Genomic DNA, 18,579 nt, shown 5'->3' with positions numbered 1-18,579 from the left:
ACCATAATGAATTAGCAGCAAGTTAATCCAGCGAGATACACAAAGGGGACAACGTCACCCAAGGAGCGCTGGGCCTAAGGAAGCAAGCCTGGCAAAGCATGCGTCAGTTAACGTCATTCTCCACGGTAGTAGAGAAGAAAAACAACCATATGCAGAAAAAATGGAGTGTCTGTTACAGATTGGGAGACTATGGTTTGGGGAAGCCATTCCCCAGGAACCCCTGCTAGGGTCCCAGACACACTTACCCCCAACCCATAATAAAACCCCAAACGACCCCAAACAGAAGAAAAAAGCTGTGGATTCTTGTCCTAAGCTAAGAATAAATATGCAAGGCTTGGACAGTTGCTGAAGATTTAAAGAAGTTTATTATAAAAATAGAAATACAGAAAATAGAAATACAACCCCATGCCAAAATGGCATGGGGGGTGACTCGAAATGAATACACCAAAGGAATTACACGTGGACTTGGCCTTTTATACCCATGACCTCCATCGTGTTTGCGTGACTCTGACGTAGTGAACTGACCTCCATCTTGTTTGCGTGACTCTGACGTAGTGAACGTCCCTGTAAGGTACCTCCCCCAATAAGGTGTGGCGAGGTGTCTACTTTCATGAAGGTAGACCCCTCCTACCATCTTAGCTGGCTTATCCTGTAGATCTGTCTTTAGATAGAGAAAGGCCTAGTTCTCCTCTCCTATTGACTGGTTAATTACTTTGAGCTAGGTTAATTTACATTGGAATAGCTGCCTGTTTTAGGCAAAAATCAAGTCCTTTCTTTACCCATGTCTGCCGCCATTTTGACACAACTATTTTGAAATATATCAATTATTTTCTTTTGAAATATATTAATAATCAGAGCTTTCTCAAATCTTCCTAGGCCATTCCAATACTGGTACAGTGCCCCCCACTAAATTTTGTGGGGTTTTTTGTGTGTAAATTGAATCCTGGGGGAGTCCACTTCTGAGCTACCCCTCCAGCCCTATATTTTATTCTTTATCTTGAAACAGTCTTACTAAGTTGCAGAGGGCCTCACTAAGTAGCTGAGGCTGGTTGCGAACCTGCGATCCTTAGGTCTCAGCCTCCCAAGGACTGGGATTACAACCATGCGCCACCATGCCCACTACCTCTTGTTTTGGGGATGGGGGTCTATCTGAGTTACTCAAGCGGGCCTTGAGTAACTCAGAGATCTTCCTGCCGCAGCCTCCTGAGTAGGTGGCACAGGTGTGCACCACCACACCTGGCTAAAAACACCACCTTTTAGTGCCCAAAACTCTTAGGCTGCTAGGGATAAGACAGGACCACTTCAGCCCGAAGGAGAATGGTACAGAAACCCCACAGCTCACAGTGCGCTCAGCGGCAGAGGTCGCTGTGGGTTAGAGGCAGGGCTTGAGGCCAGTTTTTTTTTTTTTTTTTTTTTTTGCAGTACTAGGGATGGAACCCAGGGGCAATCGACCTCCAAGTATACTCCTGCCCTATTTTTTATTCTTTATTTTGAAATAGGGTCTCACTGAGTTGCAAGGGGCCTCACCAAATAGCTGAGGCTGCCCGTGAACCGTGATCCTCCGGTCTCAACCTCCTGAATGCTGGGATTACAAGCGTGTGCCACCATGCCCGGCTTAACTTCTTGGTTTTTGAAAGACATTGCTAAAAAACAAAAGGGTAAGCCACAGCCTGGGAGACATTTTGCGAGTCATGTATTTGGTGAACAACCTGTATCCAGAAGACATTCGGAGGTCTCCGTAAGAACCGGATGGCCAAACAAGGGGCAGACAACTTTTATGGGCCCTTCACAAAAGATGATAAGCAGTTGGCCAGAAAGTCCATGAACAGATGCTCGGCATGAAAAATCACCCCAAAAATGCCAATTGAAGCCATGAAGTCACACGGCATGGAGCATGCCGAGGGGCGGCAAGAACTTGGAGCAACTCAGACTTCCCTGGAAGACATGCCAAATGGCCCGGCCACGCTGGAAGCCAAAATGCTGTGGGTTAAACCTTTCCTGCCACGACTCGCAGCTCCCCTCCTCGGCATTCACCAGAGGACAGGGGAGCGTGTGGCCACACAAAGGGGTGCGGACCCTCAAAGCAGCGCCATTCAAAATGTCTGAGAATCAGAATGTCCGTCGACTGGGGAATGGATAGGCAAGTCGAAATCTATCCGGGCAATGAAACAGGCTTCACATCGAGAGTGAGCATAGATTAATATGAGCAGAAACAGGCGAGTCTCAAGAACCTGTTTATTATTTATTTATTTAGGCGGTACTGGGGTTTCTGGAAGCCCTTCTACCTCCGGGCTACACTCCTGGGCCTATTTTATACTTTTTTTATTTTTGGAAACACGGTCTCTTAAGCCAGCACGGTTGGCTTCGGACCCGCGCGATCCTCCTGTCTCCGCCTCCCAGGCACGGGGATTACAAGCGTGCGCCACCACGCCCGGTGAGCCTGATGTTTATGGAAAGCAGTCAAACAGGAGAGACTATGGGAGCCCACATTTACATAATCGGAAGGCAGAGTAGCACTGAGAAGCCTTTTGGCTTTCATTTCATGGTTATGGTGCTGAGCATGTGATTGTACACAATTACTAAAAATTTTAAAAATGACACATCAAAAGTGATATATTTTGTTGGGCATAATAATAATTGTTAAAAATAAAAAAAAATTTAAAAAGTAGTTGCTTAAAATGACCATGCTTACTGGGCTCACAGTTCTGGGCTGGGCTCAGTGGGCCATGCGGGTGCTGTCTGTCAGCCGGGGTCTGCGGAGCTGCCTGGCTGGGGGCTCGAGACCGCGTCCCCTCCTTCTCCAGAGGCCAGCTGCTCACGGAGTGTGGCCAGATTATCTCTGAGAGCAACTAGAGGAGCCCTGCACGTCCACCTGCGTCACTGGTCAAAGTGAGCCATGCATGTGACTGTATGAGCTTCTGGGGGCTACTGTAACATATAAGCACAGACTTGTGGCTTAACACAACAGAAATCCATTACCGGGCAGCTCTGGAAGCCAGGGTCTGAAGTCAAGGCGTCTGTAGGGTGACTCTTCTCAGGAGGGCCCTTCTCCCCTCTTCCAGCTATGGTGGCTCTGGACATTTATTCCTTGGTTTGGGACTATGTGGTTCCAAACCAAAAAGAGGCTTCGCATGGGCTTCTCTGCTGTGTGTCTCTTATAAAGACACCTGTCACTGGATTTAGGGCCCACCTGATAATGTGGGATGGCTATATCTTGCAGATTTTATCCTTAACGCATCTGCAAAGAAACCTTTTCCAAATAGGGTAACATTTACAGTGAACAGGACATAGACACATGTCTTTGGGGCCTCTGTCCGGCTCATGGCCACGGCCAAGCCGGGTCCGTGTGGACGTGGGTGCGGCGTGCGTGACCTGGCTCTCCTTTCTCACTGTCTCCAGGGCTGTGCTGGTCTCACAGTATGAAGGTCCCCTGTGCCTTCTTAGGTTGGGGCTTGTCTAGGTCTGGTGCTGCCTGTGGCTGGAAGCTTAGACTGGCTAATTCTGGGGTTCAGAACAGGAAACACGATCCACGTCCTCAGCCTAGAATTGGTCATAATTAAAATTATGCTTGGTTGGTTCTGCATAAAGTTGCCATCTCCCTTTTAGTTGGCTCAAGGGTGCTTGTATGAATCCCCTTCCCTCCCTAAGATCTCAATCCTTACTAGAAAATATGGCTTATCTTGGAATCCAAGGATGGTTCAACCACAGGAAATTTGCTATGGTATGCATTAGTCAGGGTGGGCTCTGCTGTGCCTCAGGGCAAGTCTGCCGAGTCTTGGCAGCTTATAATAGCAAAGGTCCAGTCCTCCTCACGCTTCCTGCCGCGCCTCTTCCCTGTCCAGGACCTAGCTGATGAAGGCGCGCTCTCGTCTGCAGGTGACCATCTGTCCTGGTGGGGAACGCCAGCTCAGTCTTGCCAGTGTCCATCAAGACCCTTGCCTGGTCCACTGGGTGCTGGAATCACAACTGTGCAGCAGGGGGCCAGAGACAGCAAAGGCTTTAAGGAGAAACTTCACATGGCGATTTTTTTCTTTTTGGTGGTACTGGGGTTCCTGGAAGCCCTTCTACCTCCGGGCTACACTCCCAGACCTATTTTATACTTTTTATTTGGAAACAGGGTCTCTTAAGCCAGCGAGGCTGGCTCCGAACCAGCGCGATCCTCCTGTCTCCGCCTCCCAAGTGCGGGGATGACGAGCGTGCGCCACCACGCCCGGCTTTCACATGGCGATTTTTAGGAAATCAATTTTATTGAGTTATTTGAGGTTTAGAGCCTGATTATTTGGAATGCATGTAAAAGAGAAAATAATTGTTATAGTAAGATAGGAGAACATGCCTGCTATTTCACACTTGGTGTGTGACAAGGGCAGCTAAAATGTACTTTATTTTAATTTATTTTTTTGCGGGTCTGGGGATAAAACCCAGGGGCATTCTATCTCTGAGCTACACCCCCTGCCCTATTTTTTAATCTTTACTTTGAAACAGGGTCTCACTAAGTTGCGGAGGTCTCACTAAGTAGCTGAGGCTGTTTGAGAACCGCGATCCTCCGGTCTCAGCCTCCCGAATGCTGGGATGACAAGCGTGCGCCACCACGCCCGGCTTAAAATGTACTTTAGAAACAACTAATTTTAATTTTGGTTTTTATTCTGAGACGGCTGGCCTTGAACTTGTGAGCCTTCTGCCTCAGCCTCCCAAGTAGCTGGGATTATAGGGTGAGCCACCACGTCTAGTTAAACCGCACTGATCTGACAGAGCTCGCTAAGACAATACGGCGTTACGTTTAGTTTTCACGGCGTGTGTGTCTCTAGTGTGTGTTCCCCGCACATCTGCAATGAGTGATCTTAACGGACACAGAATAGGACCCGGTAGTAGTAACCGACTTGTCTTGATTTTTAAAAGGAGGCTGAGACTGTAAGGACGCGTCCTCAGCACACTAAAGAGCATCTGTCAGTTAACAGCAGCAAGCATCAGACTCCCCGGGACGCTGAGTCACCCACGAAGACGAGAAAACGAGAAAAAGACGTGATCACGGCAGGACTAGAAGGGGAGAAAATTGTCCTGATGCGAAGATCACGCGATCATCTGGATGGAAAATCCCGGAGAAGAGATGGTTCTATTTTTGAGCTAAGAAGAGAGTTAGATATTGGATGTTAATAGATACAAGGTGAGTGAAGAAAATACTACATTTATTTACCCTAGTAAGAACCAAGTTGAAACCACAATAGAAAAAAAATCACATTGAAAATGGCCAAAAGAGCCGGGCGTGGTGGCGCACGCTTGTGATCCCAGCATTGGGGAGGCTGAGACAGGAGGATCACGGTTCTCGGCCAGCCTCAGCTACTTAGTGAGGCCCTCTGCAACTCAGTGAGAGCCTGTTTCAAAATAAAGAATAAAAAATTGGGCTGGGGGGTGTAGCTCAGAGGTAGAATGCCCCTGGGTTCCATCCCCAGTACCACACACACAAAAATGGCCAAAAGACCTATGTAGATTCCTCAGAATAAATTAAATAGAACGCGTCCAAGGCCGTTGTGAGGAGTCCCTGTGCATTACTAAGGAGCACGGCAGACACTTGATCAGAGAGAGGGATGAAAGGGCTCTGCTTTAAGAAGCAAGGTCGGGGCTCTGCACACAGCCCTAGAAACCCAATGGAACATGCTGCACGCTCCCATAGTCCATCCCGGGGCGGGACGGGCTGCTCCAAAACTCTGCCAAGAGCTGAGAGAGCCCCAAAGGGCAAGGCGGAGCACCTCACAGGGCCTCGTGCCTCCCGAGGCAGCGGGCTCCGCCACAGCGATAGGAAGATGGGCGGGTGGAACGGCCCACACGCGTGGTGACGGCTTGAGCAAGGATTCCCCATCCGAAAGGAGGAGGGACCATTCCGTGCCGGGGCAGGGGCAGTGGAGACATGGAAATTAGGCGGATACTCACTCAGAACAAAAGTAAAATACCAAGTGGATTAAATAGTTGTGAAAAGAAAACACTTTAAAACAAAAACAAACAAAAAACAAACAAGGGCAGGAGGCGCTTTCTAATGAATGGAGATGGCTGGAGAGAGTCCTGCAGAGGCTCCCGTGCTCAGGGTCTGGTCTCCACCCGGCCGTGCGTGCTGGGCGGTGGCGGGACCTGTGGGAAGTGAGGTTTCCTGGGAGGCAGGAGCTGCTGTGGGCGCTAATGTGCTTCCTTGGGGACCTTGGCTGGTTCCCAGTAGAGGGGGTTATTTCAAAGCCAGGCCAAACCCCAGGCTGCCCTGTTGCCGACTAATCTCAGTTGGGTCGTTATTGTCAGCTCCAGGTCAAATCCTCAGAAAGATGGGGCAAAAGGCAGGTGGAGTTCTGCAGAAACTTATCTGCAGCGATTCTTTCCCCTCTATGAATTCCTTAAGTTTTTAGGTACGATGCTTTGGAAAGACCTGAGATGGACAAAGGCTTCTTGAGCCAATGACACTTTATTACAAAAACCCCGAAAAATTTATACCCTTCACCAGTGAGATTAATAATAGGAGAAAAAAGAAAGGGAAGGGGGGCAATCACAGCAAAACAATAGTAAATTACATATAAACAAAGTAAATGACTAGTCCAGCATTTAGGAGATAAGCTCCGGATCTTTCTTCTGATATTGCAGCAGGGCAGGTCCAAGGGCAAATTCCAAAGGCAATACAGGCACGCCCAAGGCCCAGGGCTTGGAGAATACGCCTTCTCATGGAATCTTCTTTTGCTTTCTTTTTTGAGGTTTCCATCTATATCCATATGACAAGCATGGGGAGATGTGGCGTCCAGGGAGATGCGATGGGAGTCTCTAAGATCTCATCCGCCTTGCCTTCTGAAGTCTGAAAGCTTACAAAAACTCACAACACAGCTTGGCAAATAAGACACCACAAACAACACCATGAAGTTCTTGGATTTAGTTGTCAGATGTATTTCCTTAACTGCTGAACACTCTTTTTTAGACAAAAAGCCTATTAAAGGCCTATTGGTCTCTAATAATCCATTTCCTTATCACAAGCCCTCTGCAACCTGCTTCTAACTTTCTAATTCCTTTCTTTCCCAGTTGGGACATTCTTATGATAAGCTCTTCTTCATGCAAAAATGCTTTTCTTACTCTTACGGTATTTCCTTTCCTTCTTACATATATAATTAAAACGTCTGTCCTTTATTTTGTCACTTTCATTTCTAGCCATGCGGCATTCTCCCTGTCTCGGGGACACTCCTACTGGGCATAACGGTCAACAATCTTTCTCCTTGGCTCTATTGTATTTTGGCAATTAAGCTGTCCTTCAGTCAAATTGCTTTGAAGTCACACCCAAAGTTTCTAGGCAGGGTCTCAAGGGTAAACAGGGTTACCTTGAACTGAGCTAGTTAATGGCTTAATCCTGAGTTAGTGATAAAGTGAGGGTCTGAGCTGGAATGCTTATTACAGCATCTGAGTTCTGGCCAGTTTTTTCATTATTATTGAGCAAGGCCAAGGACGTTTAGACAAATTATTAGAAAATTTATATCCACGGACTCAATTTCTTTTTCATAGTCCTGATCTCACATCATCAGAGCAATTCGTGTAGAGAGTTAAAAGGAGTAATATTGAAAGGTATCTAAAATGGGGGGTACTTTAGCCAGAGACGATACCTCCTTCTCGGGGCTTTTTGCCGATTTTTATTATGTGGAGTGGGGTCTCAACACATAGATGCCGAGGCAGCAGGATGTCTTGGCATTTGCCCCATCCTGGGAGAGCCCATGAGCTTGTGAAACACGTTTCCATTAGCTTTCTGGAGCTGTTTGCCGGACACTGGTGTTATGAGTCCTTCAGTCTCTGAGCACGGCCGTCTCCCCTTAGATCAGACCTGCGGCTGTGCTCTCTAATAATAAATAGGAATTTTCTCCGTGATCTCGGATGTGCTCCATTTGACTTATTCTCAAGGATCTACATAGGCTTTTGGGCTACTTTTAGTGATTTTTTTTTCTATCATATTTTTAGTTTGTTTTTTACCAGTGTAAATAAATGTTTTTTTTGGTTGTTGGCCTCATATAATTTTCCTTCTGCATGTGGCCATTTTACTCACCGGCTCCCTGGCTCATCAGGGGGTACACAGATGTTGGTGCCCGAGCTTGGGCTGCAGTCTCCCAAAGTGTGAGCTAGACAAACCCCTTTCTTTATCAAGTGCAGCCTGGGATATTCTGTTGTAGCAACAGCTCAATATCTTGTTGAGCCACCAAGTCTCTAAAACTGCAAGCCACAAGGTAAGACTGATACTGATGTTTCCAAGTGGCTCTGTTCCTCCTGGAAAAAAAACATTAGTGTAACAAAGTGAAAATACACACCAGAGAGTAGACAAAGCAAGGAATTCCGTGACTGATAAGGACCAGGGTCCAGGGCATCTGTGTGAGTCAGCTTTCCAGCACTGTGACAGAATTCTCGAGATAATCACCCTAGTAAGGGAAAGGTTTGTTCTCACTGACGCATGGACAGAGGTTTCAGTTGCTCTGGGCCCGAGGTGGCACAAGGCCTCATGGTGCAGGTGGGTGGGGAGGGAAGGGCCGGGTCTCAGTGTCCCCTCAGGACTCACCCCAGGGGCCTGCCTTCCTATAGCGGGACCCGGGGAACTTGGGGACACTGTCCCAGCCATAGCAGTGTCTGAAGGATGTCACCCCAGGAGAAACAGCCTGAGGTCAAGTGGGACAGGTGTCTTGGAAGGAAACTCAGGTGATAAGGAAAGTCAGAGGGCTCGATGCCCCTGGGATCCAGGAGATGCACGCTGATCCAGGAGACCCACTGACTGGGCTCCCCATCCGCAAGCGTTCCCTGAACAGGTGAGTGCGGGGAGCGAGGGATCCTGCGCCCCACGGGACGTCCAGGGAGCACGGGGAGCCAGGTGGCTGCAGCCCCCTGGACATCCGGGGTGAAGGCTCACGTCCCGTGTCGGGGGCCACACCGTGGACAGACGCTGATGATGGGAGTGGAAGCAGCCCAACCAGGATCGCCGCGCTCCATCTGTGTGCATTCATTCCCCGGCGCAGTGTGACGGCTCAGCTGGAATCTGCATGTTCCAATGGCTGAGTTACAAAGAAGCAAATTCTGCACACAGGAATCAGTATCTGTTCCTTTGATTACTAATGCTCTTATTAGTGCCTTGCAGCTAAGCACCGCAGGGAGGTTCAGGGTGACGCACATCTCTTGGTGCGCCCCCTCCGTGCCCAGCACTGCTACCCTCGCCTGCCTGCCTGCCCAGCGCCTTGAGATGCCCCAAACACCTAGAGATTATACCAGAAATTGCAGTCACTAGAAGAAATCGTAGCACCCACTCCCCAACATGCAGGCATTGGCAGAGACTTCCTCAGTAAGCCCTCCAAAGCTCAGGAAATAAGATCGAGAATCAACAAATGAAATGGCATCAAATTAAAAGGCTTCTGTGCAGCAAAGGAAGCAGTCAAGAGTCTGAGGAGAGTGACTACAGGAAGGGGGAAAGCTTCCCCGGCTTCTCCTCCGATAGAGGACTAATATCTAGAATACCTATAACGCACTCCAGAAGCTTAATAGTAAACACCAAGTAGCCCAACCGAAAGCATGGGCAATGGAGCTGGGCGTGGCGGTGCACGCTTGTAACTGCAGTACTTGGGAGGCCGAGACAGGAGGATTGCAAGTCTGAGGCCAGCTGCATTAACTTAGTGAGACCCTGTTTTAACATTAAAAATAAAATCAGTTTGGAGGTAGAATGCCCCCGGGAGCTCAATCCCCAGTAACACACACACACACACACACACACACACACACACACGCACGCACGCACTTGAACACTCCGCCAATAAATATAATATGAAAAAATGTTCAATATCGCAGATCAAAATACCATGAGATTCCATTGGACTTCAGTTAGAACAGAGGCCATCAGGAATACAAACGGCAACCCACGCTGGTGATGTGTGGGAGACAGGAACTCGTACACACCGCTGGGGCGTCTAAACCACTGCAGGTAGGTCAGCGTGGAGGGTCCTCAACAGAGCAGGAGAGGGATCATCTTATGACCCCACAGTTTCTCCACTTGCTATGACTGCACAGCAGTAACCCTGGTACTTGAATATTTACAAGCATGGTACACTTGCGGAGAATTCTGAGAAGCCCAGGATTCAGCATGGTGAAAGGGAAAGGGCTCAGACGGGGGCCAGTTCCAGCTGCAATGTTTTATTCCCTGTGGAAAAAAATATCCGCAAACTGCAGAGATCGTGGCTGATGCTCGTGAGCCCTGCGTGGGGAGTCTGCGGAAACCCATTCGGCCGTGCTCTGTTCTTAACTGTGTCTGCACTCCTTATAGAGGAGAGCCTGTGCTGGGCCGTCCAGCGGGGGTCCAGGCCAGGGCTGCCATCCGCCTCGGCACAGGCCCGTTGCTGTCTGGCCCTTGTACCCCTTTTGGACAACTCCTGGGACCGAGTCGGGGGCCGAGCCCTCACACCAGGGACCAGAGGCCGGCGTTGAGCTGCGCCCGGTGTGTTGTGACTGGACCGTGAGCCGCAGACAGAAGCCCAGGGGGTTTGCAGATTGTAAGCCCTGTCCCACAGGGCTCTACCAGCCACCTGGCGCCCACTCGCGGCCGAGCCCCTGGAAGGAGCCGGGTTTTACCCTTGTGACCTTAGCCTCGCTTTTTCTGCTTTGACTCTGGTGAGTAGTTCCAGGCTGTATTTCCTGAAAAAACAAATGGTTTTGGTACTAATTTAAAAATGTATTGGAAAATTGCTTTGGTACTAATTTCAAAATATGGAAAATTGCTCTGGAACTAATTCCAAAATGTAAAATAGTAGTCAGGGCCTGGTTGCTGCCAGGCACTCAGGCTGCTTGTTCTAATGCAGAGTTCCCTCACCAAAGTGATTAGGGAGTACAGGGAAGAGTTGGGGCCCAGTGCCTTCATATTTTAAAGACAGGTTTGCATAATAAATAACTTCCAGCAGATAGGCTAAAATTCCCCAAGGGTGATACAGGCCTTTGTCAAAGGGGACAGATACTACGTGAGCCCTGACTTTGGTAATCAAGTAACACACTTTGGTCTTAAAGACTTGGGCTTGCCCTGGAGACAAGGTTGGGGGCGGCCACACCTGCATCAAGGCAGGAAGAAGGCTTCTGGTTAAGCAAGAAATTCTCAGAATCATAAAAAAGGCTTGCACGGAGGTAATGGGCGGGCTCACACCTAGTCAGGTCAGAAAGACTATTTATTGGTTAGGCAAGATGGAGGATAATAACTCTTTATAAAAACTGTTCTGTGTTCAAACCTCAGTGTCTTCCTTTCAAGGCACTCCACTAAGTCACCCCCCAGTGTAATGCGTCAACTTCTGTCCTTTCTTTCTACCTCTGTAATAATAATATTACTTAAACTTGCAGCATAGTCCTGCCTGTTCTTTTCTAAAAGTAGCTAAGAACAAGAACCCACAGCTCCGTCTCACACCGTTACAGTCTGAGCCCCGACCCCCGCTCCTCAGAACGGCTGCCTGTGTGGAGAGGCGGCCAAGCAAGCCAAGCCCTAGGGTGCCTCATCCCACCTGACTATGTCCTTAACAGAAGAGCCTGGGCCGGCCGTGGTGGCGCAGCTTGTCATCCCAGCATTCGGGAGGCTGAGACAGGAGGATCGCCGTTCCTGGACAGCCTCTGATACTTAGCGAGGCCCTTTGCAACTCAGTGAGACTGTTTCCAAATAAAGAATAAAAAATAGGGCTGGGGGTGTAGCTTGGAGGTGGAGTGCCCTGGGTTCCATCCCCAGAATCACAAAAGCAAAGAAGAAGAAGAAGAGGAGGAGGAGGAGGAGGAGGAGGAGGACGAGGAGGAGGAGGAGGAGGAGGAGCCTGTGATGCAGACACGCAGAGTGGGGTACAGGGACACAGGGAGGGGATGCTGGCCTGGAGTCAGGACAGAGGCCTCAGGAGGAGCCGGCCTGGGACCCCTCCGTCCCGGCCTCCCAGCCTGCAGGACGTGGGACAGTGTCTGCTCCCAAGACCCTGCGGTTGGTGTGTCCAGAGTGTCGGCTGCCTGGTGCGGGAGGACCTGACGTGAAGCTCAGGCTGCGGAGTTTTCTAGGCCCCACCAGCCCCTCTCTGGAATAGCTGGGAGGACCAGCAGAGACATCCGCTTGGGGATGTCGTGCCACGGTGCGTCACCGCGTCCAAGCGCAGGTCTCCAGGGAGTTGACCGTGTCTCTAACAGGCGGATGGCTCCTCAGTGCCCTGGACAGGGTGAGTGCGGGCACTGCCCCCCGCCATTCGCCATGACCTCACAGGCCTGGTGGTCCTACCTGCCCTGAGCGCCCTGCAGAGCTGCCTGCCCTCCACTGTGGCCCTGAGCTCCAGGACTGCTCAGTCTTGGGGCGTAGGACACCGCCCCCAGAGCTGCACCTCCTCTCTTCTGCCACACAGCCTGGGGCCACCGGGCCACTCTAAGCCTGAAGCCACACTCACTGTGGCCTCACTGCCAGGGTCCCTTGGGCATCGTCTCCTTCCTCTGCAGGCTTATCGATGGGGTCCTGGCCACCTTACACCCGCCCCTCCTGTGTTGAAGGGGCTCCTCCCTGTGGTCGGGCTGGCGGCGCTTGGTCATCCTTGGGGCTGTCACTGGGCTGTCCCGTGGGCCCCACATGCTGCTTGGAGGACTCTGAGTGTCCAGGGCAGGTCAGTCACTAATTGTCCCCCTACATCCTGTGGAGGAGGCGGTCCCTGGGCCGGGGACAGAACTTGGCTGCTGCTCCAGCTGGTGGGCAGGGCAGGGCCCGGGAGACTGAGCCTCAGGGCTCCTTCACCTGTGACTCCTGACCCCTGGACTCAGGGGCCTCCAGGGAGAGGCGGGCCCAAGGCTGCTGACTGCTTGCTTCTGGGCTTGTGGCTCAGTCCGTGTCCGGCAGTGGTCACCAGTCTCCTGGGGCTCGAGGTCTGACCTCAGCTTCAGGGTTGGGGACGGGGCACAATTGGCTGGCACTGGCCAGAGCAGCCTCTGACCAGGGGATGCACAGTTAGAACCGTCCAGTCTCAGCACAAGCTGGTGTGGCCTGTGCTGAGGCCGCCCTGCCTGGCTGGCCATGATGACATGCTTGCCCAGCACTGACAGCTGCTGGGGCCCCTGGACTCACCCCTCTCTTTTCTCCTGCAGTGGATTCTCAGGCCCCTGAGCCGCAGAGGGGCTTCCTTTTCCTCCAAGAGCCCTAGTAAGTCCTGGATGGAGGCCCCGCCAGCACCCCACCCTCTGCCACCTGTCCCCGCCCCAATGCTGCTCAAACTGCTCTGGGCCCCGAGTAGGCCCAAGGGTTCCAGGAAAGCTGGACTCAGGCCCAAGGACGCAGGGGTGCTCTGCACTCCACCCCAGCCTGCTTCCGGCCAGGCCTCTGAGACCCTCCCTGAGAAGGCGCTCAGGATCGGGCCACACCGTACACTTCCCCCACCCCAGAAGCCTCAGTCCACAAGAACAGAGCCCAGCCAACCTCAGACCCAAGCAGCTGAATTCTGCCAACCACGGGCCTCTCAGAGCCCTTCCCGGCCAGGCATAGGGAATGGCCACGCTCTAGGCCGTGTATGTTTACCCAGGATGGAGAGAACCTCCTGTCTCCCTTCCCAGGCTGGGCCTTTATAGTTTACGATTAGAAGGATAAAAGCTTGCCAGGATGGCTGAGGGTGCCGGCCTCACCCTTGGGGCCCGGAAGCCCTCCCTGGCCAGTTTTGCCCCTCTGAGCCACTGGGCCTCCTGCCATTTCCCCCCTGGTTGTGCCGGGAAGGCAGTACCCTTGGGACACTGTACCCTTGGGACACGGGGAGGTCCACACCTGTGCACCCAGACTCGGTAATGGGGGGACCTGAAGGCTGGATGCTGACCCCGGGAACAGTAGCCCCAGGGCATCTGAAGACAGAGGTGTCCTAGTTCCTTCCCTTGTGATGGTCCTGAGCCCTTTGTCCCCCCCTCGCTCCCTCCCCAGAGATGGCACCTGGAGAATTCTTGTTCTGGCTTCCCGTAGGGCCGGAAGGCAGCGGCACCCTTGACTGGGGCATCTCTTCACCCTTGCCTGAGCTATGCTTCCCACCCTGTCAGGTCACGTTCCTGCACTAAGTCCCTCTCTGTTCGACTCTCTGACCCAGGTCTCTGTGGCAAATCCTTCAGAACCAGAGGTCAGTTGTGTGTGCCCATGGAGAGCACCTTGGGCTGGGTATAAAATGTTAGGCTCAAAGCTCTTTCAGCACTTTTAAAAGCATCACCCCTTGTCTTATAACCAGGGGGCCATGGAGACACCCAATAGTCTGTGGGATGACCTTCCCGTCTTCCTCACTAGGGTGGAATCAACTTTGGAAACTCACGTGCATTGCAGGTGCACAGCCTGCTGGGTTTCACACGCTCAGCCAGCTCTGGCAGAACCCGGGACACTTCTGGCACCTGGAGGCTCCTCTGAAGCCACCCCTGACTCCCTTCCCCATTTTACACTTCCTTATCCACAGAATCTTAAGTACAGACTCTTTCGTATCTGCCTGGCTTTGATTGAGATTTATACGTGTCCTATGGGAAATTCACTATGTTTATTCCTGAGTAGTATTACATTATCTGCGTCTACCAGTCATCTGTTCTTTCTGCTACTGACGGGTATTCTCATGATTTGGTGTGATGGCTGAATTGTGTCCCCCGTTCATATGTTGGATACTGAGCCTTGGGACTTCAGAATGTGACCTTATTTGGAAAAAGGGTCTTCACAAAGGTCACCGAGTATAAAAAAGGTCACTAGGGAAGCTCTGATATGGCTGGTGTCCTTATGAAACGGGGAAATTTGGACATAGACATCTGCCTGTTCCCTAGAGTAGCAATCGGGGAGATGCCACCCAAGTCTAAAAGCAGGGAGATGGGTTGCCTTCTGAGGCCACGAGGAGCTCTGCCAGCTCCTCTGCTGGCTGAGATCCTTGGCCTTCCTGTCCTCCAGAAACATCACCCAACCTTCCCCTGGGTGCCCCAGGCCCCACCTGTCCAGGGCTGCAGGCCCCACTGCTCGGGCTCAGGCCTGTGTGCCCTGGGCTTCAGTGGACTTCTGGAGGCCCGGGGGGCCAGCTGTTTGGCTGTAGGAGTCTTGTCCCTGGGTGGATCCGGCCTGACCCCTGACCCTGGACCTTCACCCAGAGGCTGCGGGCCCTGCAGGTGCCTGGGGAAGGAGACCATCCCGCCTTACATGGGCCCTCCTCTGACTCTGGGACTCAGGTTCCTGGAGCATGACGGGATGGGGCTGTTAGCCACACAGCATCTGCATTCTGGCCCGTCAGCCGCCCTAGCTGCTCAGATGCGGGGTGCCCCAGGTGGAAGTGGCTCCTGGCTGCCACACACCTCGTTTATCTACGCTGGAGGTGGAGAAGCCGGTCCTGAGTCACTCCCGGGAGCAGTTGGAGCTGGTATGGGCGTGCAGGACCCGGCGGCCCTCTGGATGCTCGAGTCCTTGGCGGAGGCCCTAGGGGTCTCTAGCGCCCCCCCTCCTCCCTGTGGCTGGGGGTTGTCTTGGAGCAGGGGCCCCCCACCCAGGGTTGTCCTGGCACCATGCTCTCCTCCAGGCCAGGCCTGTAGGAAGCCTGCCCGATCCCTGGAATAAGACTTTGGGGTGTTGGGTAAAGGCCAGCTGTGGGCATGGGCCTGGTCTGGAAGAGCAGGCATGGGGGCTGGGCTCCCCAGGTGGGACCTCATAGCACACAGAGAAGGTATGTGAGCCCTGGGTTCAACTCCCGGCCTGCTGTCCCTCGAATCAGGGCTATAATAGCTCCTTGCAGGGAAGGGGCTGAGTTTAGGGGGTACTCTGCCTTCCATCCCGAGAGCCTGGGGTGAACCCCTATGGGAGGGGGAGAAAGCTTGAACATCTCGGCAGAGGAGGCTAGGGGTCTCAGAGCTGTGCTCCCACTCCCAGGTCCAGGGCCCACTCCCCTGCCCCTGTGCTCTGGTAAGTAGCTGAGAAGTGGGGTCCATGCTTGGGGTTGTTGGGGGCGCAGAGGGGGCTCTTGGCTTGCCCCTTGCAAGTGCTCCCAAAGGGTCATCCTTCCCTGGGCTGTGCTGTGCAGGTTGGGGTCAGAAGGCCAAGCCCTGGTCGGCCCCATGGACCAGCCTACACTGCCCGGGCTGGCAGGGAGGTCACTTGGTGGCCAAGAAGGGAGAGGCCCAGTGGGGGCTGTTGTGAGGGCAGGGTCCCGGCTGCAGCCTTCCTGCACACCTGGACAGGTGGGGTCAGGATGCAGGTGGTCCTGCGCCAGCTCTGGGCGGGCCTCCCAGGCACATTCGAGGAAGTATGGGTGGCCAGGGGAGGGTCACTGGCTGTCCCGCTGAACAGTGGGGAGGGTGGGGCCACCCAGAGAATGGGGCAGGGAAGGCTGTGTTTCTGGAAGAAACTGGCAGAGGTAGAAAGAAGGCAGGAGTGGTGGTTTGGAGCGTGGTAGCACCTGGGGGCCACGGGGAGGAGGAGGGGGGTCGCCAGAGACACCGGGGCCTCCCCAAAGGACTTGGAGCATTCAGAGGACCAGCCCCATTGGGTCTGGATCCTGAGGGGGAGGCCCTACTGTGCGCTCAAGGAAGATACCCGCCCTGAGCATCTACAAGACGGGGGACCACTCCCCACTCAACACCACCACTGCGTCACTAAACAGGGCTTAATTAAAACCCCACAAATCTCAAAGCTAAACAAGGTGGCCGGCCAGCCCGGTGTGCAAACAGGATGCGCCAGGCGGCCCGCCCCACTGTCCCAGGGAGTGCGGACGCCCTCCCTGACCTGCCCGTCGCAGCCTCCTGCTGCTTCTCTCCAAGCCACATGCGGCACTGCCCAGCTCTGAGAACCCTCTGGACGTAGAGGGGACAGTGCTCTGCGGGGCCTGCTCCCAGCCTTGCTTGGGCCTGGGGTAAGGCAGCAGGGTGGGATGGCACAGCACCATGTCTTTGGCATAAGGGAGAGGGAGTTATAAACACATGCCCCTGGGGCAGTGAGGCAGAGCCCCTGAGGCCCCCAGGGTGGCCTGGAGCCGGCTAAGGTCAGCCCTCCTTCTGGCCTGCAGGCTGGCATCTTGGTTGGCATTGCCCTGTGGCCGTGGCCCTCCTCCCCACTGGCCTAAGACTCCAGTGTACCTGGTGTCTCCGGCAGCCCACCTGGGTGGCGCATAAGGGGCAAGCCCTGCCACCCTGGAATGCTGCCCCCCAGGCCGGTGGCTGCTGCCCAAGGGGAATGGGGAGCTGCGGCCTCAGAGCCGGCTGGGCCGCTGTCTTAAAGAGTGTCCCTCGGAGTGGGTCCCCTGCTGCCCCCACTTCCCTGCGTGAGCGTGGCTGCAGGGCATGGTCCACTGTGGTCAGCCTGGTGTTTGTCTTTCTTCTAAGTACTTTCCCTCCTTCGCCCGAGGCCCGGCCGCCCCCACTGGGGCACGTTCCCATGCCCCAAGGAGAGATAAACTGGGAGTTTGTTTTCCCAGGGAGGGGGGGACAGGAGAAGGCATTTCCCTTTTCTGTGGATAAATGTGTCCTTCGCTGGCACTGGTGCCAAGGTAGATGGCTCACAGGCCCCAGAGCCCTGCCAGCCTGCAGCCCCTGGCTCAGGCTTCCCCAGCGAACCCAATGCGCCTGGATCCGCGGAAGAGACCCAGCTTAGAGGGCGGTCCCAGGCACGGCCGTCACCGTGGGCCCCAGCGCCCCTCTGGGAAGCATGGCCCGCAACAGTGGCTCTGTGGCTCCCGCTGAGCCCCCCCCTGGGCGGCCCCCCGCAGTCCCTGCCCATACTTCGAGCCTCGTCTCCCAGGGCAGGGTGGCATGTGGCGCATGCCAGGCCTCGATAAATATTTGCCAAATAAGAGAAGGAATGAACGGGCCAAGCTGCGGTCAACTGGCAGGCACTCACCGTGGCCCCGCAGAAAGCCCTGGCCCCGTGCTCTGGTGCCCGAGCCAAGCCCGTCTGCGGTGGCTGGAGGCTGGGCTGGCACGAGCTCCGTGCTACAGGGGGATGGGGATCGGCTTCCGTCCCCCCTCCCTCTGCGTCCTCTCCCCATCCATCCATCACCTGCCGGCCCCTCATTGCTGTGCTGTAGGTCAACAGAAGGCTGGAGGCTCTGAATCTGGACAGTCCGCCCACTAATCCCTGCATAAAATTCATGTTTGGGTGCCGTGTGCTGAATGGTCAGCGCCACCAGCCTGGTCTCTGCCCTGCACACAGAGAACGGACCTCTGCGCAAACGTGGCGGTCTCACAGCGGCGGGGCAGTGCTCAGTGCCGCAGACCCGTGCCGGGAGCCAGGGTCACGACAGAGCGTCCCACACATACACGTGGCCACACCACAAAATGTGCCATATTTCCCCTCCTCACCGCTGTCAGGTGCACGGCTCAGGGCCTCCACTCGCCCAGGGGCACAACCACCTGGCCCGGGGTGGGATTCCCGCCCACCCTGCCTGGCTGCTGGATGATCACCTGTCTGCCCACGGCTCGCTCTGAGCCGAGTCCTGGCCATGCTGTGGGACTGTGACGAGGTGTATTGGGTGAATGCTGCCCGGCTGGACTCGCTCCACGACCAAGGCCACGCGCCTGGTGTTCAGCGCCCAGTCACCCACATACTCGCCCACCAGCCCCTTGCCCCGGGAGAACTCACTG

General features: G+C 53.8%; 1 protein-coding gene across 1 annotated transcript in view; it reads left to right on the top strand.

The window, feature by feature from the left end:
* The window catches only part of LOC308261789 (mucin-2-like), a gene marked incomplete at both ends in the record, with an annotated part of 49,601 nt that extends 32,336 nt beyond the window's left edge, over positions 1-17,265 (top strand). The window contains 12 exons of the mRNA XM_080693919.1: positions 8,844-8,981; positions 10,298-10,383; positions 12,245-12,333; positions 12,787-12,888; positions 13,108-13,249; positions 14,038-14,114; positions 14,912-15,046; positions 15,106-15,123; positions 15,279-15,371; positions 16,762-16,853; positions 17,007-17,101; positions 17,150-17,265. Coding sequence (XP_080550045.1) covers positions 8,844-8,981; positions 10,298-10,383; positions 12,245-12,333; positions 12,787-12,888; positions 13,108-13,249; positions 14,038-14,114; positions 14,912-15,046; positions 15,106-15,123; positions 15,279-15,371; positions 16,762-16,853; positions 17,007-17,101; positions 17,150-17,265 — 1,183 coding nt within the window. The remainder of the gene's footprint in view (positions 1-8,843; positions 8,982-10,297; positions 10,384-12,244; positions 12,334-12,786; positions 12,889-13,107; positions 13,250-14,037; positions 14,115-14,911; positions 15,047-15,105; positions 15,124-15,278; positions 15,372-16,761; positions 16,854-17,006; positions 17,102-17,149) is intronic.
* Positions 17,266-18,579: the final 1,314 nt, after the last annotated feature.

The sequence above is a fragment of the Muscardinus avellanarius genome (genome assembly GCF_963383645.1).
Source record: "Muscardinus avellanarius genome assembly, chromosome: 1".
In the NCBI taxonomy this organism is placed as follows: domain Eukaryota; kingdom Metazoa; phylum Chordata; class Mammalia; order Rodentia; family Gliridae; genus Muscardinus; species Muscardinus avellanarius.
The sequence above is the reverse complement of the archived record's forward strand: the minus strand, read 5'-3'. Positions and strand labels throughout refer to the sequence as shown.